The sequence below is a fragment of the Panthera pardus genome, unplaced genomic scaffold (assembly GCF_024362965.1).
Source record: "Panthera pardus isolate Hobbes unplaced genomic scaffold, ASM2436296v1 HiC_scaffold_13, whole genome shotgun sequence".
In the NCBI taxonomy this organism is placed as follows: domain Eukaryota; kingdom Metazoa; phylum Chordata; class Mammalia; order Carnivora; family Felidae; genus Panthera; species Panthera pardus.
The window spans coordinates 113,180,923-113,204,852 of record NW_026526688.1 but is presented as its reverse complement, the minus strand read 5'-3'; the positions used below and the strand labels follow the sequence as shown (position 1 = coordinate 113,204,852).

The window sequence follows — 23,930 nt, the reverse complement described above, 5'->3', positions numbered from 1 at the left end:
CCCCCCCCCCCCCCCCCCCCCATTGGGCTCTGTGCTGACAGTGCAGAGCCTACCTGGGATTCTCTCTTTCCTTCTCTCTCTCTGCCCCTCCCCATTCATGCTATTTCTGTATCTCTCAAAATAAACTTAAAAAAGTTCTTTGTGAATCTTTCCACACATGAGCCCATATTTTACTTTCTAACTCTGTCCCCTAATACCAATGTAATTTGTAACCAGTGGCCTTGTAAGTAGCCCCTGGAAGGGAATACAGATGGTTTCTAATGTTTTGTTATTATAACCAATGTGGTAATAATCTTTATATGATACACATTATTTCCCACATATACTAAGTATATCTGTCAATAGTTACCTGGGAGTGAAATTGCTGAATCAATTAAAAAAAGTCTTTTTAATGTTTTAATTTTTTTTAATGTTTATTTATTTTTGAGAGGCAGAGAGAGAGAGAGAGAGAGAGCGCGCGCGCGCATGAGTGGGGGAGGGACAGAGAGAGAGGGAGACTCAGAATCCAAAGCAGGCTCCAGGCTCTGAGCTGTCAGCACAGAGCTGGCCTGATGCAGGGCTCAGACTCACAAACTGAGAGATCATGACCTGAGCCAAAGTCAGAAGCCTAACTGGCTGAGCCACCCAGGTGCCTCAGCAGTCTTAATTTTGGAAGGTATTGCCTAATTTCTCTCTATACAGGTTGTCATTTGCATTCCCACCATTAATATATGACAGTGTCTATTATCCATAATCTTGATTACATACATATACCTTACTAAACTTTTATCTTTGCCAATTTGGTACAGAAAAATGTTATCAGAGTACAGTTTTATTTGCATTTTTTCCCTCAGTGAGACTGAACATCTTTCAATATGCTCAAACTTGAGAGGTTTTTATTTCTTTCTTCTTGCACTAACCATATATTTTGCTGATGTATACTGGGTTTTTTTCTTGTTTGTTTTTCTATAGGAACTCTATATGTTAAAGAAACCAGCACTTTGTCTGGAATAGGAGTTGCAAAAAATTGTTTGTCTATTGAAAAATGGCAAGCCTAGTACATTTGCCACATAGAACAGATACTTTTTAAACACTACCCCCTACACAATAAAATTATTTCCAGTGAAAATCATGAAAAAATGAACAATAAATTATGCAGAAAAATGTAAACAGTAAACATTTTCTTTCATTGAAATTCATACATAAAACCATGCTTACAAAAAAATAAGAGTAAAAAATACTGCAAAGTAAAGGAAAAAAATAAATATTTTTGAGTATGTTTATTTAATGAAAAAGGAAAAAGTTATACCTATACCTGTAATAGTAATAAATAATACTGCCATTTAATAGCGGTTAAATACATCGAGAATAAGAATGAATTTCATTTTATTTATTTTTAAAGCTTATTCATTTATTATTTCTGAGAGACAGAAAAAGAGAGTGTGCACATGCACACACACACTCAAGCAGGGAGGGTCAGAGAGAGAGGGAGAGACAGAATCTGAAGCAGGCTCCAGGCTCTGAGCTGTCAGCACAAAGCCTGATGCAGGGCTCGAACTCACAGACCACAAGATGATGACCTGAGCCAAAGTCAGACGTCTATCTGCCTGAGCCACCAAACACCCTTCATTTTATTTTTAAAAAATTTTATTTATGTATTTATTTTTTAATAGGCTCCATGTTTACTACAGAGCCTGACACAGGGCTTGAACCCATGACCCGGGGATCATGACATGAGCTGAAATCTAGAGTCAGATGCTCAATTGACTGAGCCACCCAGGAGCCCCAGAATAAATTTCATTTCAAAGATATTATTCAGGGCTCCTAGGTGGGTCAGTCCATTAAGTGTCCAACTCTTGATTTTGGCTCAGGTCATGATCTCACAGTTGGTAAGTTTGAGCCCCGCTTCCAGCTCTGTGCTGGCAGTGCAGAGCCTGCTTGAGATTCTCTCGCTCACTCTCTGTCCCTCCTCTGCTCTCTCTCTGTCTCTGTTTCAGAAGAAATAAACTTTAAAGATATTATTCAAATTTGGTAAAATATGTCTTTTTGTACTATTGTTTGCACTTGGCAAACAAAAATATTTCACCTTTCAGTCTGTACCAGTTTACTACTTTACACTTTATATTATTAAAAAATGTTTCTTTATTTATTTTGAGAGAGAGGAAGAGCAGAGGAGGGGGAGAGAGGAGAGAATCCCAAGCAGGCTCCATGCTCTCAGTGCTGAGCCCCACACAGAGCTTGAACCCATGAACTGTGAGTTCATGTCCTGAGCTGAAATCAAGAATTGGACACTCAACAAACTGAGCCACACAGGTGCCCCACTATTTTATGCTTTAAAAACAAAAGTTCCAGGGGCACCTGGATGACTCAGTTGGTCATGGGATCGAGCCCTATGTTGGGCTCTGTGCTGAGTGTGGAGCATGCTTGGGATTCTCTCCCTCCCTCTGCCTCTCACCCACCTCTCTCTCTTTCTGGAAAAACAAAACACACACACACAAATTCCAAATGGCAATTAGAATGACAAAACTGAAAACTCTTTTGTTTCTTCATCCTTACAATTCATTGTTACAACACTGTTTATTTTGAATCTATTTACATTCAAAAAAATGTGGTAACACAGAGTTTGGAGACAGGAACTGTACCTGAAATGAGCTTGAACAATTCTAATGTATAACGTATATAAGACTGCCTCTATCAGAGCTGAACTGAGAGTTGACTGATTTAACTTACACTTTATAATACAAGGTCTATTAAAGGATACATTTTAAAAAATATGCATATTTGAAGTTAACATTTGTGATTTAAAAACTCAATCTCAGTAATCCTGGCAATTGCTAACTATGCTATCTAATATAGGAGTCACTAGCCAAATGTGGCTATGTAAATTAAAATTAATTAAAATTAAATTAAATGGGAATTCTGTTTCCAGTCAAGATTAAATAATAGGGACCAGATTGACCTTTCTGCCTAAAGCAATCAGGAAATGGACACAATATAGAAAGCAATGATTTTCAAGATACTGAACATCAGGCAAAGAAGGGTAGTGATCCCTGAGAGGTGTACTCTACTGACATAATTCTATACCTAGCAAAAATATCGTTAAAAATTTTAAGGCAAATAACAACCTCTTCAGACACAAAAGCTGAAAGAATTAATCACTAGCATACCCACCTTATAAGAAAAGTTAAAAAAAAAGTCCTTTAAGCAGAAGGAAAATTATGCTGGATGGAAATCTGGATCTACACAAATGAACGAAGAATACTGGCAATCTCTGGGCATATTTGATATGAGGGAGAGGTCAGTGAAGAAAGCAGCTTTTTTCTCTTCTTTGTACCTTTTTTGTGGTATCTTTGAGTTTGTTATCAGGGTAATGTTGGACTCAGAATTAATTAGTAAGTATTCACTCCTTTTCTCTTTTGGGGTTAGAGTTTGAGATGAATTAGTGTTACTTCTTTATTTTTTTTAAGCCACCAAGTTTTATTATTTATTTTTTATAATTGATTCCAATAATTGTATTAGCATTTTTATTATTTTTTAAAAATAATTTATTGTCAAGTTAGTTAATTCTTCTATAAATGTTTAGTAGAATTTATCAGTGAAACCATCTGATACTGGACTTTTCTTTGATGAGATTTTTTAAAAATTACTGATTCAATCTCTTGTTATATGTCTGTTCAGATTTACTATTTTTTCTTGAGTCAGTTTTGGTAATGTGTGTGTTTCTAGGAATCTGTACACTCATTTAGGTTATCTACTTTGTTGGCATATGATTGTTCATAGTACTCTCATCATTCTTTTGATTTCTGTAAGGTCAGCAGTAATGTCCCCACTTTCTGATTTTATTTGAATCTTCCTTTTTTCCGTCAGTCTAGCTAAGGTTTGTCAATTTAGCTGATCTTTTCAAAGATCTATTAATTCTATTATCTTACTATACTTTATTTTTTCTATCTATATTCTTTTTTTTTTTTTTTTTAGAGGCTAAACAACATCCTACTAAATAACCAATGGGTCAATGAAGAAATCAAATAGGAAATAAAAAAATACATGGAGACAAATGAACATGAAAACATAATGGCCCAAAATATTTGGGATGCAACAAAAGTCATTCTAAGAGGAAAATTTATAGCAATACAGACCTACCTCAGGAAATAAGAAAAATCTCAAATAAACAATCTAACCCTATACCTAAAGGAACCAGAAAAGGAACAAAGCCCAAAGTTAGTGGAAGGAAGGAAATAATAAAGGTCAGAGCAGAAATAAATGAAATAGAGGCTAAAAAAACAAAAACAAAATCAATAAAACCAAGAGTCGGTCCTTTGTGAAACAAAATTGATAAACCTTTAGCCAGACTTATCAAGAAAAATAGAAGACAGAAATAAATAAAATCAGAGAGAGAAGTAAAAACTGACACTATAGAAATACAAAGCATTTGACAAAATTCAATATCTGTTCATGATAAAAACTCTCCATTCTAATCTGTACTATTCCTTTCCTTCTCCTAGCTGTGGTTTTAGATTACTCTTCTTCTGGTTCTTTAAGGTGTAAGGTTAGGTGTTTGATTATGGATCTTTGTTCTTTTTTAATGTAGGTACTTACTGAGAGATTGCATTTGCCACTTCTCATATGTTTTGGTATGTTGTATTTCTGTCTTTGTTTATCTACAAGTATTTTCTAATTTGTGATTTCTTTGACTACTGGTTGTTTAAGAGTATATTACTTTATTTCCACCTATTTGTGGATTTTCCAGTTTTCCTTCCGTTACTGATTTCTAGCTTTATTCCATTATTTTTAGAGGAACAATTTCTTATGATTTCAATATTTTTGAATTTATTGAGATATGTTCTGTGGCCTAACATATGGTTCTATTCTGGAGAATGTTTTATGTACACTTGAGAAAAATGTGTATTCTGCTTTTGGTGGGTGTGGTGCTCTATATGTGTGGTTCTTAGGTCAGGATGATTTATAGTGCTGTTAAAATCCTCTATTTTCTTATTAATCTCGTCTAGATTTTCTATCCATTATGGAAAGTGGGATATAGAAGTCTCCAATTATTATTATAGAATTCTCTTTTTCCCTTGAATTATGTCATTGTCTCATATATTTTGGGCTCTACTGTTTGGTATGTTTATGTTTACAATTATTAAATATTTTAACTGAACTCTTTTATCAATCTAAATGTTCTTCTTTGTCTCTTGTAACAAAACAAAATTAAGGTCAATTTTTTTTCTGATATTAGTGTGGTCGCTTCTAGTTCTCTTTTGGTTACTCTTTGCATTAACATAGCTTTCCACCCTTTCACTTACAATCTATTTATGTCTTTGGATATAAAGTGAGTCTCTTGCAGACAGCATATAGTGGGATCATGGTTAGTTTTCTAAAAAATAAATTCTGCCAATCTCTGCCTTTCATCGGAGAATTTAACACACTTACATTTAAATTGTTTTTAAGGAAGGCCTCACTTCTGCCATTTTTGTGATTTCTTCTCTATGTATTCTACCTTTGTTGTTCTTTATTTCTTCCATTACTGACTTCTTTTGAGTTTAGCTGATTTTTCTGTAGTGAATTGTTTTGGTTTTCTTATCATTTCCTTTTCTGTATCTTTTTAACCTTTTTTTTTTTTGTGGTTGCCATGGAGATTATACTTAACATCTTAAATATATAGCAATCTAGTTTGAATTGATACCAACTTAGCTTCAAGGGCATATAAAAACTCTGCTCTTATACAGTTCCATCCTCTCTTTATGTTGTTATGGTCACACATTACATCTTTATGCATTGTATGCTCGTTAACATAGATTTATAATTATTTTTATATATTCTTCTTTTAAATAATGTAAAGTAAAAAGAAGACTTACAAATCAAAAATAAAATTACACTTGCTTTTGTATTTACCTATATAGTTATCTTTATTGAAGTTCTTTATTTCTTTATATGACTCCAAGTTATTGTCTAATGTATTTTTGTTCAGCCTGAAGGATGCTTTTTCTTGTAGTGATTTTCTTGTATAGTAGAAATTAATTCCATCAGCTTTTGTTTATCTGAAAATATCTTAATTTCCCCTTTATTTTTAAAGGATAGTTTTGTTCAATATAGAATTCTTGGTTGACACCAAAGAAGACATACAGATGACTAACAGACACATGAAAAAATGCTCGACATCACTCATCATCAGGGAAATACAAATCAAAACTACAATGAGATACCTACCATCTCACACCTGTCAGAAGGGATAAAATTAACAACTCAGGAAACAACAGATGTTGGTGAGGATGTAGAGAAAGGGGAACCCTCTTACACTGTTGATGGGAATGCAAACTGTTTTACACTCTGGAAAACAGTATGCAGCTTCCTCAAAAAGTTAAAAGTAGAACTATCCTACGACCCAGCAACTGCACTACTGGGTATTTATCCAAAGGATACAAAAACATTGATTCAAATGGGCACACGCACCCTAATGTTTATAGTAGCACTACCAATCATAGCCAAATTATGGAAAGAGCCCAAATGTCCATTGACTGATGAATGGATATAGAAGATGTGGTGTGTATATAGATAGATGTATATATCAACATAGGAATATATATATATTACTCAGCCATCAAAAAGAATGAAATGTTACCATTTGCAATGACAGGGATGGAACTAGAGTATATTATGCTAAGTAAAATAAGTCAGTCAGAAAAAGGCAAATGCCATATGATTTTACTCATATGTGGAATTTAAGAAACAAAACAGATGAACATAGGGGAAGGGAAGAAAAAGTAAGATAAAAACAGAGAGGGAGTAAAACCATAAGAGACTCTTAACTATAGAGAACAAACTGACGGTTGCTAGAAGAAGGTGGGTGGGGGGAATGGGATGAATGGGTGATGGGCATCAAGGAGGGCACTTGTTGTGATGAGCACTGGATATAAGTGTAAATGATGAATCACTAAATTCCACTCCTGAAACCAATACTACATTATATGTTAACTTGAATTTAAATAAAAATTTGGAAGAAAAAAAAATCCCTGTACAGGGTTTTGATATAAAAGGGAGTGGGGCTTTTTATTCCTTAGAAAGAAATCTGGTCCAAGTTTTTAAAATAACAAAAATTTCTTTCTCCCAGATGTACATTTTAAAACTTCTTTCAACACATTTATGTTGTTTCTATGGTAACTTCCATTTAAAAATGGTTATCTCTTAGCATTCCATTATCTTTCATAAACTAATATTTTAAGAAGTTCTGAAATTTTCACAAATATGACAATTCCTCTCAAAATGCTGTTTTTTAAAGGAAAGAAGGAAACTTTATTATTGGATGATTATTCAGTAAAAGAAGCTCTTTCCCTTTCTGTAAGTGAAAAATACTATTTTGTTTTCTTTTTTATTGTTTTTGTTCCTGGAATCAAAAATGTGGCCGAAATATTTTCTCAAAAATATATTTTTCTTCTAGAACTGATACATGAATTCAGCAAAGTTGCAGGATACAAAATCAATGTACAGAAATCAGTTGCATTCTTATACACTAACAATGAAGCAACAGAAAGACAAATAAAGAAACTGATCCCATTCACAATTGCACCAAAAAGCATAAAATACCTAGGAATAAATCTAACCAAAGATGTAAAAGATCTGTATGCTGAAAACTATAGAAAGCTTATGAAGGTAATTGAAGAAGATATAAAGAAATGGAAAGACATTCCCTGCTCATGGATTGGAAGAATAAATATTGTCAAAATGTCAATACTACCCAAAGCTATCTACACATTCAATGCAATCCCAATCAAAATTGCACCAGCATTCTTCTCGAAACTAGAACAAGCAATTCTAAAATTCATATGGAAACACAAAAGGCCCCGATTAGCCAAAGTAATTTTGAAGAAGAAGACCAAAGCAGGAGGCATCACAATCCCAGACTTTAGCCTCTACTACAAAGCTGTAATCATCAAGACAGCATGGTATTGGCACGAAAACAGACACATAGACCAATGGAATAGAATAGAAACCCCAGAACTAGACCCACAAATGTATGGCCAACTAATCTTTGACAAAGCCGGAGAGAACATCCAATGGAAAAAATACAGTCTGTTTAACAAATGCTGCTGGGAGAACTGACCAGCAACATGCAGAAGGTTGAAACTAGACCACTTTCTCACACCATTCACAAAAATAAACTCAAAATGGATAAAGGACCTGAATGTGAGACAGGAAACCATCAAAACCCTAGAGGAGAAAGCAGGAAAAGACCTCTCTGACCTCAGCCGTAGCAATCTCTTACTCGACACATCCCCAAAGGCAAGGGAATTAAAAGCAAAAATGAATTACTGGGACCTTATGAAGATTAAAAGCTTCTGCACAGCAAAGGAAACAACCAACAAAACTAAAAGGCAACCAACGGAATGGGAAAAGATATTTGCAAATGACATATCGGACAAAGGGCTAGTATCCAAAATCTATAAAGAGCTCACCAAACTCCACACCCGAAAAACAAATAACCCAGTGAAGAAATGGGCAGAAAACATGAATAGACACTTCTCTAAAGAAGACATCCGGATGGCCAACAGGCACATGAAAAGATGCTCAACATCGCTCCTCATCAGTGAAATACAAATCAAAACCACACTCAGATATCACCTCACGCCAGTCAGAGTGGCCAAAATGAACAAATCAGGAGACTATGGATGCTGGAGAGGATGTGGAGAAACGGGAACCCTCTTGCACTGTTGGTGGGAATGCAAACTGGTGCAGCCACTCTGGAAAACAGTGTGGAGGTTCCTCAGAAAATTAAAAATAGACCTACCCTGTGACCCAGCAATAGCACTGCTAGGAATTTACCCAAGGGATACAGGAGTACTGATGCATAGGGGCACTTGTACCCCAATGTTTATAGCAGCACTCTCAACAATAGCCAAATTATGGAAAGAGCCTAAATGTCCATCAACTGATGAATGGATAAAGAAATTGTGGTTTATATACACAATGGAGTACTACATCGCAATGAGAAAGAACAAAATATGGCCCTTTGTAGCAACGTGGATGGAACTGGAGAGTGTGATGCTAAGTGAAATAAGCCATACAGAGAAAGACAGATACCATATGTTTTCACTCTTATGTGGATCCTGAGAAACTTAACAGAAACCCATGGGGGAGGGGAAGGAAAAAAAAAAAAAGAGGTTAGAGTGGGAGAGAGTCAAAGCATAAGAGACTCTTAAAAACAGAGAACAAACTGAGGGTTGATGGGGGGTGGGAGGGAGGGGAGGGTGGGTGATGGGTATTGAGGAGGGCACCTTTTGGGATGAGCACTGGGTGTTGTATGGAAACCAATTTGACAATAAATTTCATATATTGAAAATATATATATATATTTTTCTTTATTCTAAAGTAACACATTTACTTGGTATTTAAAAAAATGAATAATGAATAAAACAGAATTAATGAATTCTTAAAATTCATGATAAATGTATGACAGAAAATAAAAATCACCAGTAATCTCATTACTTGGAAATACCAACTGTTATCTATTTGATATATACCCTCCAGAAACTTTTAAATTGCAATGTATTTCAGCAGCTACATGCGTTTATTTGTATGTGTGTGTACACATACACACAGATACATATATGTGTATATATTTTCTTCTGTAACAAAAATAAGATTTCAGTAAGGGCTTTTTTTCAATAAATATAAAATGCATCATTTTAATGGCTACATGATAGTTCATTTATAGATGCGCATTCATTTAATCAATTTCTTATCAATGAACACTTAATTTCCAGTTGTTCTCTATTACAAACATTTCATACATATTTTAGAAGTTACAAGAAACCTAAAGTATGTAAGGCTGGTCTTAGGTAGTTTTCCTTAAATATCTGCTTCTCTAAGCTGGTATTAAGACAAAACAATTTTTGTAATTCAATCCTGTTCCAAAATGCTTTGATCACTAAAGTAGGCAATCATCAGTTAATCGTCTAAAATATCTTAAACGTATCTAACCTTAATAGATGACCTTCTAACCTGGCTACAGTCTGTCATATCAATTTTAACTGCCCAAGTTCCCTACAAAGTCTCCACTCTAATCAAATGGATTTATTCATCTGGAGGAGACTAGTGCTTGGCTATCCTGCTAGCCTAGCACTTGCTGCTTTTTCCAGGTGAAAAGGGTGGAAATCACTCTCTTTCTCTTCACTGATCAAATCTAATCCAGAATTATGAATCCAGCTCATATCCCACTTGGTCCATAAACCCTTCCTGACTTCTTAGCAGGAAAGGATTTTCCCTCTCATTAAAGTCCCTTGGCACATGACATTTTTAACACTTATGGCAATTAAATGTCTTGAAACAGTTTCTTCTCAAGTGTTATTTAAATCTTGCTTATTATTTCCTCATTGTCATTTTTAAACCATCTTTCTACAACTGTACCAAAGGGCTATTGAAGGAAGAGACCAGACATGCTATTTGCCCAGAACTATACCTTACATGTGGAAGGAGTTTGGTAAATATTTATTGATTTAATATGATTACTGTAAATAACAGATCTATATTAGTAAAGTTCTCATTCAGTTCAATTTCTATGCACAGATAAGAGCACATGAAGAAAGCAATTTCTTAAAGCTCTTTCATCAAGATATTAACATAAAATCTTTGTTACTGACTATATACTGCACAGTTGGTATCTGAACTATGTAATCTGTAAGTCAATAATATCTCTAAGATTTTTCTTACATCTTTATAATACTTAAAATATCTACTTAAAATAGCTTATCTAATAAATATTGAGTTACTTACCTTGCAAAAACTTTTGTAGAAGCACAAAAATAACAAAGTAACATGAGCAAGCTTCATGCTGGAGGCTTTCAGGGTCTCTTCTCTACCCTGGATAGTCTTTTGAAATTTAATTTTTAACCTCTGAAAAAATATTTAAAAAGAGCAAGCCTCCTAGAGAGCTTTGTACTTTTGAACTCAGAGAATTTGGCTAAAATCCAAAGAGCTTTACCGTAACTGAAATCAAAAAAATTCTTCTCAGTAAACAGCTGAGGGAGGTGACCAATAGAAACTATGTTTCCTGTTGAGGAAACTGATTTCCCCACCTTGTTACTAGACAATGCCTCAATTCTGTTTTAGAGGGAAGACAGAAACTACATTGGAAGAAAATTTCTTATGTTTTTGGTAAAATAAAATTAGTGTTTTCCCTTAAGGTTGAAGACTAGGAGAGAAGTAAAAGTATATCACATTGAAAGCTATGATGAATACATTAAAAATCCTCAACAAAACAGTTCCTTTGCCATGCACTAGTTATGCTATGATCAAATTATATTCTCTGAGCATAGAAAACTTTTAAAAACAAGTATTCTTGCCCCAGCACCAACTATAGTGCAGGATTCATTTCTATTTGTGAAATAAACGTTAGGGTTCTCCTGAACCAGACATGAGACAGAGGTTGAGGTACAAAGATGCTTATTAGTAATTAGCTCCTGTGAAAGGAAGAGAGGAGAAACAGGAGTGAGCAGAGAGAAAAGTCGGACTGCAATGCAGGTTTAACAAAGCCTTGGTCAACTCATGGAGAGCTCTGGAGTGATTGTGGCACTGTCTCTGGGTCAGGTGGAAATGGCTAGACCATTAAACCCTGCCTTGCTCAGTCATCTGGTGTGGGCTGTCCAGGAAAGCCATCCCTTTAGGTGAGGCAGTTCTCTGTGAGGCAGACCCTGAAGGATCTGACATTTAGTTGTCATCAGAAGTGTCTGCTGATCACACTCTTTGCAGCTAGGCAGCAAAACCTTCTATGAAGTGGTATCTAGAAAACTCATCTCCCTGTCTTTCAGAGTCCACCATTTTGCACCCTTAGTTACCATATATGCTCCAAGAGTAGCTTCTTCAAAATCATAGTAGGCCTTTCATCCTGAAGGAAAATTTAGAAGAGGGAGGTGGTCAGAAAAGCTACAGCCTGGCCCTGATCTTGAGGCTGCAGTTGATGATACTTCACCTTCTGTCTCTTTCCTATCCTTTCTAGATTCCCTTCACTCTGAGCTTCTACCTCTGCCAGCCTCCGTTGTTTACCTAATGTCATGACTCACAAACTTCCTGGAGTGCTCTGGGCCCCTGGTTGCCATCTCCTTCTCAGACATAGTTGCTGTTTCTATCCTTTTACTGTCATAAGAGGCACCCAAGTAGCTCATGTGGTTCCATACATATTCCTCCCTTCCCTCGTTGTATACCAGACAGTTACCTCTGCCAACATAGTGACTTCTTGTGTCTTGTCCCTAGACACAAGAAGCCCAATGTGCACCAGAAAGAAGACTTAGCTAGTAATTCATTGGATTCTTGCTGTGCCTCTTGGCAAAAGTATGCTTCCTTTGGGGAACAAGACCCCTAACCCTACAGAGTCTACACCTGTGGAGACAGGAAGCACAAAGCCCCCAGTTGGTTATTGGGAGTGACAGTAAGTGTGGTCATTTCTTCTTCCATTCCTTGGCTCCCAGACCACCATCTTCTATTGGGGATACAATGCTAGATGAAGGTCTTTGATTCAATGCATATACTACTTCCTGGAGGATGGCATCCAGTTCTAGGAGTATTGCCTTTAAATATCACCTCAGTCCTGCGTTCAGCAGGCTGCTCCAATGCTCCATAAGGCTGCCAGCTTCCAAGCGGTGCAGTAGATGATGTGGCCAGTGAATTGCATGGTCACTGACCCACTCTCACATTTCCTTTGCTGTCAGGTGGGTCCCATCGTCTGACAGGATGTTACATGGAATCCTTTGTTGGAAGATTAAATACTCTGAAATTCTTTGGATTATCTCAGCTGAGGCCCTGTAGGCAGGAAAGGCACATCCTCAACCTGGAATATATGTCTACTCCTGTGACAATGTACCACTGGCCCTTTAAAGATTGAAGGGACCAACTGAGTCAGTTTACCACCAAGTGGCTAGTTGGAATCCTTGATGAACTGTGCCATCTTATGGACTCAGCATTGGTCTCTGTCAGATTGGACATTTGTTGATGGGAGCAGCTAAATAAATCTTAGTGGGCCCGTGATATTTGGCCTCATCGCTAGCCTCCATCTCTGTTACAATGGCCACTTTATTCTTGTGCCCATTGTGCTAGCACTGGGGTGGCTGATGACTGAGACTGGCTGATACCAATTGGTTGAGCCATTTTGTTGGTTATTAAGTACCTTTTCTCTGGCAGATGTTCTCTAGTGGGTATTAACATATGATACAAAGATTTCTATACTTCACCCCATTTCTACATCCACATATCTCCACACCAGATTTTCTTGTTCTTAATCTTTGAATATTTTTTATTCTAGGAAAAAAGATGGCCAGGCAATCACTATTACCTGTGATTCCACATACAGTCTAGCTTTGGACCACTTATTTTGTCACACAAAGTGGGTGACCAGGTATATCACCTGAAGCTCTGCCCATTGTTGAGGACACTCCCTTACCACTGTCTTTCAAAGCCAGTCCTAAGTATGGCTGTCATGTGGCTGCTGTCTATTTTCAGCTTGTGCCTACATACTGAGCCAACCCATCTGTAAACCAAACACAAGTTTTTCCCTCCTCCTGGTCATACTGGAATTCATATAGAGCCATAGGTATGAGCTGAGGGAGGTGCTTGGGTGCAACAGTTTGCATTAGGCAGGGAGGGGGAAATCCAAGTTACCAGTTCATGCAGTTTGCTTGTGCCCTTGGTCCTATTTGCATTTGGTTCTGGATGTGACACTTCCATTTTATAATACATTTTTGCTAGGTCTGCTCAAACTTACACTTTGCGGGTCTGTTAGAACCCAGCTCATAATGGGCATTCTGGTCATGTGATGACATAGTGTCCAATGTTCAGTAATTCCACACTTACCAGGGTCCAGTAGTACACAAATTGTTTCTCAAAAAGAGTGTAATTCTCTGCTGCAGATGGCATGGCCTTGCTCCAGAACACCAGGGTCCTCTATTGTAATTCTCTCACTGGTTCTTCCTCAAACATTACACAATGTTTTCCCCCACCATTGACACTTCCAACACCATAGGGTTTGCCAGATCATTGCAGAAATCTTTCCTGCTCTGGCAGCCTGAGCAGTATTCCTGTGTTTTGTGCTGCCTTCTTTGTGAAGGGAAGTTCAAGATGAAATCATTTGTCTTTTACTTTAGAGAAGATATCCTGGCAAGTTCCTAAGCACAGGCCTTGTCTCCCACCCTCTGGAGCGTATGTGTCTTATCAAGGCATTCAGCATGGTCACCACCTCTTGCTTACCTGATCTGACCAAGGTAATGCCATCAATGTAGTGGAACAATGTGATGTTTTAAAGGAAGTCCAAATGATCCAGATATCTTCAGACTTTATTATGACAGAAGATGGGAGATAAGACCTATGGAAAAATTATAAATGTAGATTGTTGCTCATCCCATGTGAACACAAACTGCTTCTGTCTTTTCTGTTTAAAATATTTACAGTGGTTTAAGTTTTCTTGACCAAATTCTTATTGATACACTTTAAAATAGTGCTAAAACTAGAATCAAGGTTGTTATCTCAAAAAGAAATTCAATTGGAACAAATAATAAACCTTAGGTACGGGGTGGAATTTCTAAGTTTATGAAGAAAAAAGAATAAAACAAAAAAAGAAAAATATCAAAATTATATTAAAATTTTTTACAACAAAAGCACTGAAAAATGTGAACTAAGCATACAACTCAGGATAGCATTAAAAAAAAAACACAATAAAATGAATCAAAAGTGAGAGAAAGGAAATAATAAAGACATAAACAATAGTAAATAAGCCAAGCAAAAAATTAGCAAATTTGATATCTAAAGCAGTGAATCATTTTGAGAAATTAAAAAAAGAGAGGCTAAAACAATTTTTATTTTATTTTTTTAGTGTTTGTTTTTGAGAGAGGGAGAGAGAGCACATGAGCAGGGGAGAAGCAGAGATAGGGGGACAGAGGAAAGATCCTCTGTGCTGACAGCAGAGAGCCTGATGTGGGTGATGTGGCCTCGATCTCAGGAACCATGAGAATGACCTGAGCTGAAGTCTGATGCTTAACCAACTGAGCCACCCAGGTGCCAGAGACTAAAACAATTTTAAGAGAAAAGCTATTGAAGTGGAAAATTTTAGGGGGCTAACAATGTTATGCCCAGAATTCGTGATCCCCAAAGACCACCAGGGAGCCGAGTCCGATGCAAAAGCAAAAGAGCCTTTATTCGAGCTAGCTCGAGCTCAATCCCCTACCTGCACCGATGCAGCGGTGAGATACCAGGGAGAGCGAGTGAGTTTCAAAAGGATAAAGGTTTTATTGGGGCCTAGGGGCAGTAGGTGATGTAATGGCTATGGCCTCAGCCGATTGGCTGGGGAAGGGTCCGAGTCCTGTTAGGCAGGTGAGGGGGCAGTTACTCAAGGGGAGGAGGCGCGGTCAAGGTGAAGGACACAGAACAAGATGGAGTCGGCTGGCATAGGCCCGCCCTTTCATTCCCCCCTTGTCATGTAGCTTAGGGACCCAATCATGGGACCGGCTGCATTTATGGTGACAAGGGGAACAGAATTTGGAGGTTTACGCAAAGTTCTGGGAAGCAAGTGTCCCTGGGGTGGCTCTGGAAGGTCTGATTAAGTATTGTCCCCGAGCTGGTGTCTATGATCTGCCAGGTGATGTTTTGGGGGGCATGGGGACTCCCAGCAGCATGAGCAATGACAAGCAGAGTTAACAGAATTACCAATATTAGGTGGGTCGAATGCGCTGTAGCTTGAGCTTGAGCGGGTTGTGTTGGTCCCGACTGACGGCCCATCACGTGACGAAGTCCTTCCGGATCGAGGAGGGGTCCGCTGGCCGAACGTGGGTGTGATGGACCCAGGTCGCAATGCCGTCTACTTTGAGAGCGGTGGGGTTTGTCAGCACCATGATGTAGGGTCCCTTTCAGCGCGGCTCAAGAGTCTCTCGGTGGTGCCTCTTGACATAGACCCAGTCTCCCGGCCTGTACTGATAAGGTGTCGGGGTCGGGCCAGCCTCGTAGATGGCACGGAGGCGCGGCCAAATGTCCTCGTGCGCCCTCTGGAGCCCTCTCAAGGAAAGAAAAAGTTCTTGATCTTTAAACTCAGTAATAAGTTCAGCTCGAAGGCTGGGAATAACAGGGGGTGGCCTGCCAAACATGATCTCGTAGGGAGTAAAACCCAGAATGTAAGGAGTGTTTCTAACCCGGTAAAGGGCGTACGGTAGGAGAGTCACCCAGTCCCCGCCAGTCTCCGTGGTTAATTTGGTAAGGGTCTCTTTTAGGGTTCTATTCATTCTTTCTACCTGTCCTGAGCTCTGGGGCCTATGAGCACAATATAATTTCCAGTTTTCCCCCACCGCCTTGGCTACTGCCTGTGTTACCTGCGAGATAAAAGCTGGTCCATTGTCTGATCCTACCATGGCAGGAAAACCATACCTGGGTAAGATGTCTTCTAGTAGCTTCTTAGCCACCGTCTGAGCCGTTTCATGCTTGGTTGGGTATGCCTCCACCCAGCCAGAGAAGGTGTCTGTAAATACTAAAAGATATTTATAACCATACTTTCCTGGTTTGACTTCAGTGAAGTCGACTTCCCATTGGGCTCCTGGTCTGGTGCCTCTGAGCCTGGTTCCTTTTTTATTTGATGTGGCTCTCGCGTTGGTGAGTTGGCAGGTCTTGGAGGCAGATACAACTTGCTCTATTTTGGTGTCCTGTTGGTGAATCTTGATTCCGGCATGTCGGATTAAGTCTTTTAATTTTCAGGCCCCCATGTGAGTAGACCGATGCATGTGCTCTAATATTGAGACTCTGAGCCGGTCTGGCAGCATGAGCTCCTTGTTAGGTATATACCACCATCCATTTATCTCCTGGGCCATGGGGAGTTTCTTGATCCGCTGTAACTCCTCCTGGGAGTATTTGGGCTGGTCTGGTAAAACTGGGTCTCCCAGGTCCGGTAGTTGTATGGTCATGGTGGGGACTGAAGTAAGGGCTACTGCCTTGGCTGCCTGGTCAGCCTTTCGATTACCTCTAGCTACTGGGTTATCAGCTTTTTGGTGCCCTTGGCAGTGGATAATGGCTAGCTTGGCAGGAAGCCATAGGCCGTAAGCAGGTTAAGTATCTCCTGCTTATTTTTTATAGTCCGTCCTTCTGCCGTCAGTAACCCCCTCTCCTGATAAATTGCCTCATGCATATGAGCTGTGGCAAATGCATAACGGCTGTCTGTGTAGATGTTAAGCTGTTTTCCAGCTCCCAGCATCAGCGCCTTGGTGAGGGCTATGAGCTCTGCTCGCTGGGCTGACGTTCCGGAGGGTAGAGCCTCTGCCCATACGGTGTCCGTTTTGGTGACCACCGCTGCACCTGCATACCTGTGTCCGTCTCGCACAAAGCTGCTGCCATCAGTGAACCAAGTAGCCTCGGCATCGGGGAGGGGCCGGTCGGTCAGGTCCGTCTGGAATCCATGTACTTGTTCCAGGATTCCCGCACAGTCATGTAGTGGAGCACCTAGGTCAGGGTCGGGCAGCAGGGTTGCAGGATTGAGGGCTGCACTGGGGTGGAACCGCACTCGTGGAGGGTTGAGTAGGAGGCTGTGGTAATGAGTCACATGTGTGTTGCTCATCCATCTATCAGGAGGCTGTTTCAGGACCCCTTCAATGGCGTGTGGGGTTGTGATCCAGATCTCCTGTCCTAGGGTCAGTTTGTCTGCGTCCTTAACTAGGAGCGCTGTTGCCGCAATAATTCTTCGGCATGGCGGCCAGCCGGCAGCCACTGGGTCTAGTTTCTTGGACAGGTAAGCCACTGGGCGGTTCCAGGGGCCTAAGGTTTGAGTTAGAACCCCTTTTGCTATTCCCTTATGTTCATCTACAAAGAGGTGGAAGGGCTTCGTAATGTCTGGTAGGCCCAGGGCTGGGGCACTTAGGAGGGCCTTTTTTAACTGATTAAAGGCAGTTTCTTCTTTTTCAGTCCATTTAAATGTTTTCCCCTCTTTGGTAGCTTCATATAGGGGCCTGGCGATCTCAGCAAAACCTGGAACCCAGAGGCGGCAGTAGCCGGCTGATCCTAGGAATTCCCTCACTTCTCTTCAGGAGGTGGGAGTAGGGATCTTTAGGACAGTTTCTTTTCTGGCATCTGATAACCGCCGCTGTCCGCCCTCCAGGGTATATCCCAGGTAACTTACCCTCTCCCTGCATATCTGAGCCTTCTTCGTGGATGCCCGGTACCCTAAGGCCCCCAGGGTAGCCAGCAGGTCCTGGGTCCCTCGCTCACAGTCTTTGGCCGTGTTGGCAGCAATCAGGATGTCATCTACGTACTGTAGAAGGGTGAGGCCAGGGTGCTCCTTTCTGTACTCACCCAGGTCCTCATGTAGTGCCTCGTCGAAGATGGTGGGTAAATTTTTGAATCCCTGAGGTAGCCGTGTCCAGGTGAGTTGCCCACTGTAGCCCTCCTCTGGATCATGCCACTCGAAGGCGAACAAGGGTTGGCTCTGGGGTGCCAGCGGCAGACTGAAGAAGGCGTCCTTTAAATCTAGTACAGTATACCAGACCCTGGAGGGCGCCAAGGAGCTCAAGAGAGTATATGGGTTGGGAACAGCTGGGTGTATGTCCGCGACCCTCTTATTTACTTCCCGGAGGTCTTGTACCGGTCGGTAGTCATTTGTGTGAGGCTTTTTGACCGGCAGTAGGGGGGAGTTCCAGGCAGAATGGCAAGGAACTAGTACCCCTAGGCTTCGTAGTCTCCGGATGTGTGGCTGGATCCCCTTCCAGGGCTCCTGAGACATGGGGTATTGTTTGATCCTTACCGGACTCTCTCCTGGCTTGAGCTCTACCGGACTGGGGTCCTGTGAGCGGCTAGTCCCATTTCCCCTGTCTCTGCCCAAACAGAGGGGAATTCTTGTAGCCATCTGTCTATATTATCCTCTCTCGGGAGCGCCTCCTGGTGGAGAAGGTATTCATCCTCCAGTTTCATGGTCAGGACCTGGATGGGTGGCCCTTGCCATCGGTGACCTGAGGCCCCCCTTGTCTGAAAGTTATCTGAGCTCCAATCTTGGTCAGTAAGTCCCGTCCTAGCAGCGGGTAGGGGCATTCTGGTATTACCATAAAGGAGTGGGATACCCGTTCCCAAATCTACTGTTCTTTGGGTAGTCCATGAATACTGGCTCATACCAGTTGCCCCTTGTACCCAGGACTTCTTGCTGGCTAGTTTTCCTTGTGGGGTGTGGAGGACCGAATGTTGTGCTCCGGTGTCGACAAGGAAGTCAACAGGGGTCCCCTCCACTTTAAGAGTTACCCTGGGTTCGGGGAGACAGTCCAAACCCCGACTCCCCTAATTACTTAGTTCATCTAGCTCTAGGACTTTTACTCGATCAGTCTTGCTTCCCTTCCCGCCAGCCCTTTTTGGACAATCTTGGGCCCAATGCCCTATCTCCTTGCAGTATGCGCACTGATCCTTCTGCAGCCTCTGCTTCCCCCCTTTGGTGGTTCCTTTACCTTTTCTTGCGTCGTCTGCCAGCTGCCGGAGAGAGCGGTCTCGTTCCTCGGGGAAGTCAGCAGTGATAGCTAGTAGTATTCTGGCCAGGTCTCGAGTCTGCTTACTGCTGGCAGCCGCCATGGCGCGAGCCTGCTTGTCCTCAGGAGGCTCCCGGTTATTATATACCTCTTCGGCTACCACCAGTAAGTCCTGCAGACTTTTTTCTCCTAGTCTATCTATTTTCTGTAATTTTCTCCTAATGTCTATGGCTGATTGGTTTACAAAGGCCATGATAACAGCTGCCTTGCCTTCCGGAGCCTCTGGATCCATGGGGGTATAGGTACGGATTGCCTCCATGATCCGTTCTAAAAAGGCAGCTGGAGATTCATCTTTTCCCTGTTGTACATTTCCTACCTTGGCCAAACTGGTTGGCTTTCTAGCAGCCATTCGGAGACCCCCCATTAGAGTCTGGCGGTAGACCTGGAGCCTCTCCTTACCTTCTGCCGTGTTGAAATCCCACTGGGGCCGAGTTAAGGGGAAGGAGGCATCTATCTGAGCCTGGATGGTGGTGGGATTACCGTCTATGCCCGGAACTAGTTTTCGGGCCTCATTGAGGATTCTTTCTCTTTCTTCAGTCGTGAACAGGACCTGCAAAAGCTGCTGGCAATCGTCCCACGTGGGCTGATGGGTAAAAAGAACAGAGTCTAATAAATCAATAAGCCCTGCCGGTTTCTCGGAAAACTTAGGATTCTGAGCTTTCCAATTGTAGAGGTCAGTAGTGGCGAAAGGCCAATAGTGATGGGGCTGATTCCCCTCCGCATCTGGGGGTTCGGTGGCTCGCAGGGGCAGAATAGTGGAGTTGGCGGCGGAGGCTGATTGCTCCTTCTGAGCCCTTTGTCTGGTAAAGGGCGGGCTTCCCACTGGAGCGCTTCCGCCTCCTGCTCTCGGAACAGCGTCTGCCTCCCCTGGAGGGGGAGGATGGTGTTCTTCCGGCATCCCAGAGGAGTTATACGGGGGAGGAAAAATTAATTCTTCTTCAGTACCCCCCTGTAGGACAGGGTAGAGGGGTGCTGAAGGCTGGGTAAGACTTTTCTTCTTTGTCCCCTGCAAAGCAAGAATGGGTTTTGGCTCCGGAGGGATCGGGGCTAGGAAGGGCTTAAGCCAAGAGGGTGGGTCTTCTACCAGGTCCTGCCAAGTGATAATGTAAGGGAGCTGATCAAGATGGCCCGTCTTAGGCCGAGACATGATACTCCTGACTTGGTGGATGGTAGGGAGGTCGAAGGTCCCCTCTGGTGGCCATCCGACAAGTTGGCCACTCGCTAGAACAAAAAAACCGCCACCGACCCTTTCAGACTTCCACACTGAGGTTGTTAGCTCTTCCCCTCACATCCTTAAAGTGATCAATCATAATACTTAGAGGAGTAGTCTGAGTCTGTCCCATAACGTCCGTCCAGTAAGTCCACAAAACAAAACAGAGAAACACAAAAACAGACAAACAGAGGGCCCCTAGAGTCTTCCAACTCCATGGAAGCAAAACTGAAAGCTAGCTTAGACATTTGAGGGGATTCCACGTCCCTCCAAAACCGATGATGGGATTCCACGTCCCTCCAAAGACAACGGCCTCACGCCGACCAGCGGGAGCAACCCGCCTCATCTCAGACCTTAGAGGGGTCTCCCTCCCTCCAGAAGGGAGAATCGGAACGTCTTCCGAAACTCCCGGCCCGTGGTCCTCCAGTGCGTCCACTTAGACCGCGTCGGGCACTACCAGAATTAAACGAGCTCACACAGAAAAGACAGAACAGACAGACACTAACCGTGGCCAGTCAGGCTCTCCGGGTCGGGGGTCCCTCGGGGGTCTTGGGGATCCCGGGCCGAGCCCCCAAATGTTATGCCCAGAATTCGTGATCCCCAAAGACCACCAGGGAGCCGAGTCCGATGCAAAAGCAAAAGAGCCTTTATTCGAGCTAGCTCGAGCTCAATCCCCTACCTGCACCGACCGCAGCGGTGAGATTCCAGGGAGAGCGAGCGAGTTTCAAAAGGACAAAGGTTTTATTGGGGCCTAGGGGCAGTTGGTGAGGTAATGGCTATGGCCTCAGCCAATTGGCTGGGGAAGGGTCCGAGTCCTGTTAGGCAGGTGAGGGGGGGGGTTACTCAAGGGGAGGAGGCGCGGTCAAGGTGAAGGACACAGAACAAGATGGAGTCAGCCGGCGTAGGCCCGCCCTTTCAACAACATCCATTTGTATTCATAATAGGTTCCCAATTTTCTTTGTGGAATTATCTTTCTTCTATTATGGGTTGTTTTGGTGGGAGAGTAATTCTAGTCACCTGCTTTCCAAAATGGAAGTTAAGAAATCCATTCCCTTTTACAGACCAGGTATTGATCAAAGAATCTTTCTCCCTGGTGTTTGGATCCTGAGTTAAATGACAGGAGAACAGAAGAACCAATTGGGAATTCTTTACTAAAGCAGCAACAACAGCAGCAGCCTTGTACCCGTCAGACGTTTTAGCTGTTAGTTGTAAGACAAGTTTCCTGTGATTTCTTTTGGCCTTCCTGAGTATCCTTACTTGCTAAGCCTAGTTTGTAGCCTCCTATCAATAGTGTGAATATCCTATTATCTTCCAAATGAATTTTCTTTTACTATAGTTAACCAGAGTTGGTCTGGAGGCTTGTCACTTAGAACCTTAAGTGATAAAGGCATGTGCAACTTATCAAATAATCTGAAGATTTGGATAAAACTTTCAAGGAAAGAAAATTCAAATAAATTAATAGCCAAGAAGAAATAGAAAAGTTAAAGATTTTAAGACACTAAATGTCTTAAGACAAAGACACTAAGTTTTACTAACTTTCTTAGGAAAGATTATTCCTCTGTTATTTAAACTTTTCCACAACACAGAAAAAGATGGAAAGTTCTCCAAATTATTAGCAATGGTTTGCCCTCTGAGCCTTTGTCTGCCTTCAGGCCTCTCGGCAGCGACACCTCACCTCTTCCTAGAGGTGAGGATGTACCAGCTGTCAAAAGGCAAAACAAAACAAAACAAAACCAACAACAACAAAAAAAACAAAACAAAAAGCCTCCTTAAACTTTAAATTTCCTTGGGGCGCCTGGGTGGCTCAGTTGGTTAAGTGTCCGACTTCGGCTCAGGTCACGATATCGCGGTATGTGAGTTCGAGCCCCGCGTTGGGCTCTGTGCTGACTGCTCAGAGCCTGGAGCCTGTTTCAGATTCTGTGCCTCCCTCTCTCTCTGACCCTCCCCCGTTCATGCTCTATCTCTCTCTGTCTCAAAAATAAATAAACGTTAAAAAAAAAAAAAACTTTAAATTTCCTCACTGGTTCCACAGGAAGAAATTAACAATGGTAAACTTTTAAGAAAACACAGATAAAATATTATTAAGATAGGCATGTCTTTTAAATTATAAAACTTTATTCTACTAAGGTTGAGATGAATGGAATTTTAAAAGTATACTGGTATAAGGTTAAAATTCCACTTTTCTCTCTGTTCAAAAAACAAAGTTTCTTGTACTGTTCTGCTCTTGATAAGACAATGTAAACAAAGGTTGTTTTTTGTTTTTTTTTTTTTTCTCCTTGCCAAAAAACCAAAGCTTTAGGTTTCATCTTTATCAGGTCTTTGATTGCTTAGGTAAAACTTCTCAATGTTAAAGGAACTAGGTTTTGCTAACAACTATATAATGCTATACATTTGCCTTTAGGGTCTTTTATTGCCACGTTGGTTAAATAAATAAAATGTTAAGATTTATAATGATTTGTAATCCTATTTAGGATATGCTTTATAATAACTTCCTAAGGTTATCACAAACTTCCCAGAATTTAAATGGTAAGTAAAACATTTAATATTTAAACTAATTTAAATTTGTTAGCTCTGTCTTTAAAGTTATCAACATTAAATATAAAACTTTATTCTACGAAGATGTACTAGGTCGAATAAATCACTGGGTTGAATAAACTCACATTATCTCTGTTCCAATCTGTTAACAAAAGGATGACTTAAAGTAATGGTTAACTTTGTTTTGAAAGGAACAGCTTTGAATCCAAATGACAGCCCCGCCTTAGTTTAAAGCTAGGTTCTCTTTTCTGCTTATTATGGATCTTTGATAAGAAATACAATTGCTGAGAAGTCTGTTTTGCTCGCTGTTTGCTTTGAGCATTGTGAGACCTTTCCTGATTGTAACCCGCTGTAGAATGGGCTGTAAAACTTCCTAAATGTAGTCTGATATGTAATGGAATGAGTGATTGTATACAAACTAACCGGCATTTCTCACTTCTGTAAACCTGCCTGCTTAGCACATTCCTCACCTACCCCCCTCCCCCTTTCTTCCTCCCGCCACAAGTAAAAAACCTCCCAAACCTCCCCTGTGCTATTTGTCTCTGTCCATAAAAACGCTATACCAACCCTATTCGTGGCCTCTTGTGTCACCGGCGACGAGTGCGCAGAGGACCAGGTTCGAACCTGCAATAAACGACCCTTGCCGCTTGGCTTTGACTTACGACTCTGGTGGTCTTTTGTGGGAGGTTTTG

The 23,930-nt window shown here is 41.1% G+C and overlaps 1 protein-coding gene across 5 annotated transcripts in view; it reads right to left on the bottom strand.

Annotated features, from left to right (window-relative positions):
• Positions 1-23,930, bottom strand: part of CFI (complement factor I) — an 86,922-nt gene that overhangs the window by 44,770 nt on the left and 18,222 nt on the right. For 3 of the 5 annotated variants that reach the window (XM_019417420.2, XM_019417429.2, XM_019417448.2), the window contains exon 1: positions 10,747-10,893. In XM_019417420.2, the coding sequence (XP_019272965.2) occupies positions 10,747-10,803 (57 nt within the window). In that variant the 5' untranslated portion in view covers positions 10,804-10,893. Of the gene's footprint in view, positions 1-10,746; positions 10,894-14,208; positions 14,324-23,930 lie in introns of those variants that run through there. The other 2 variants (XM_019417438.2, XM_053901361.1) reach the window with 2 other exon arrangements.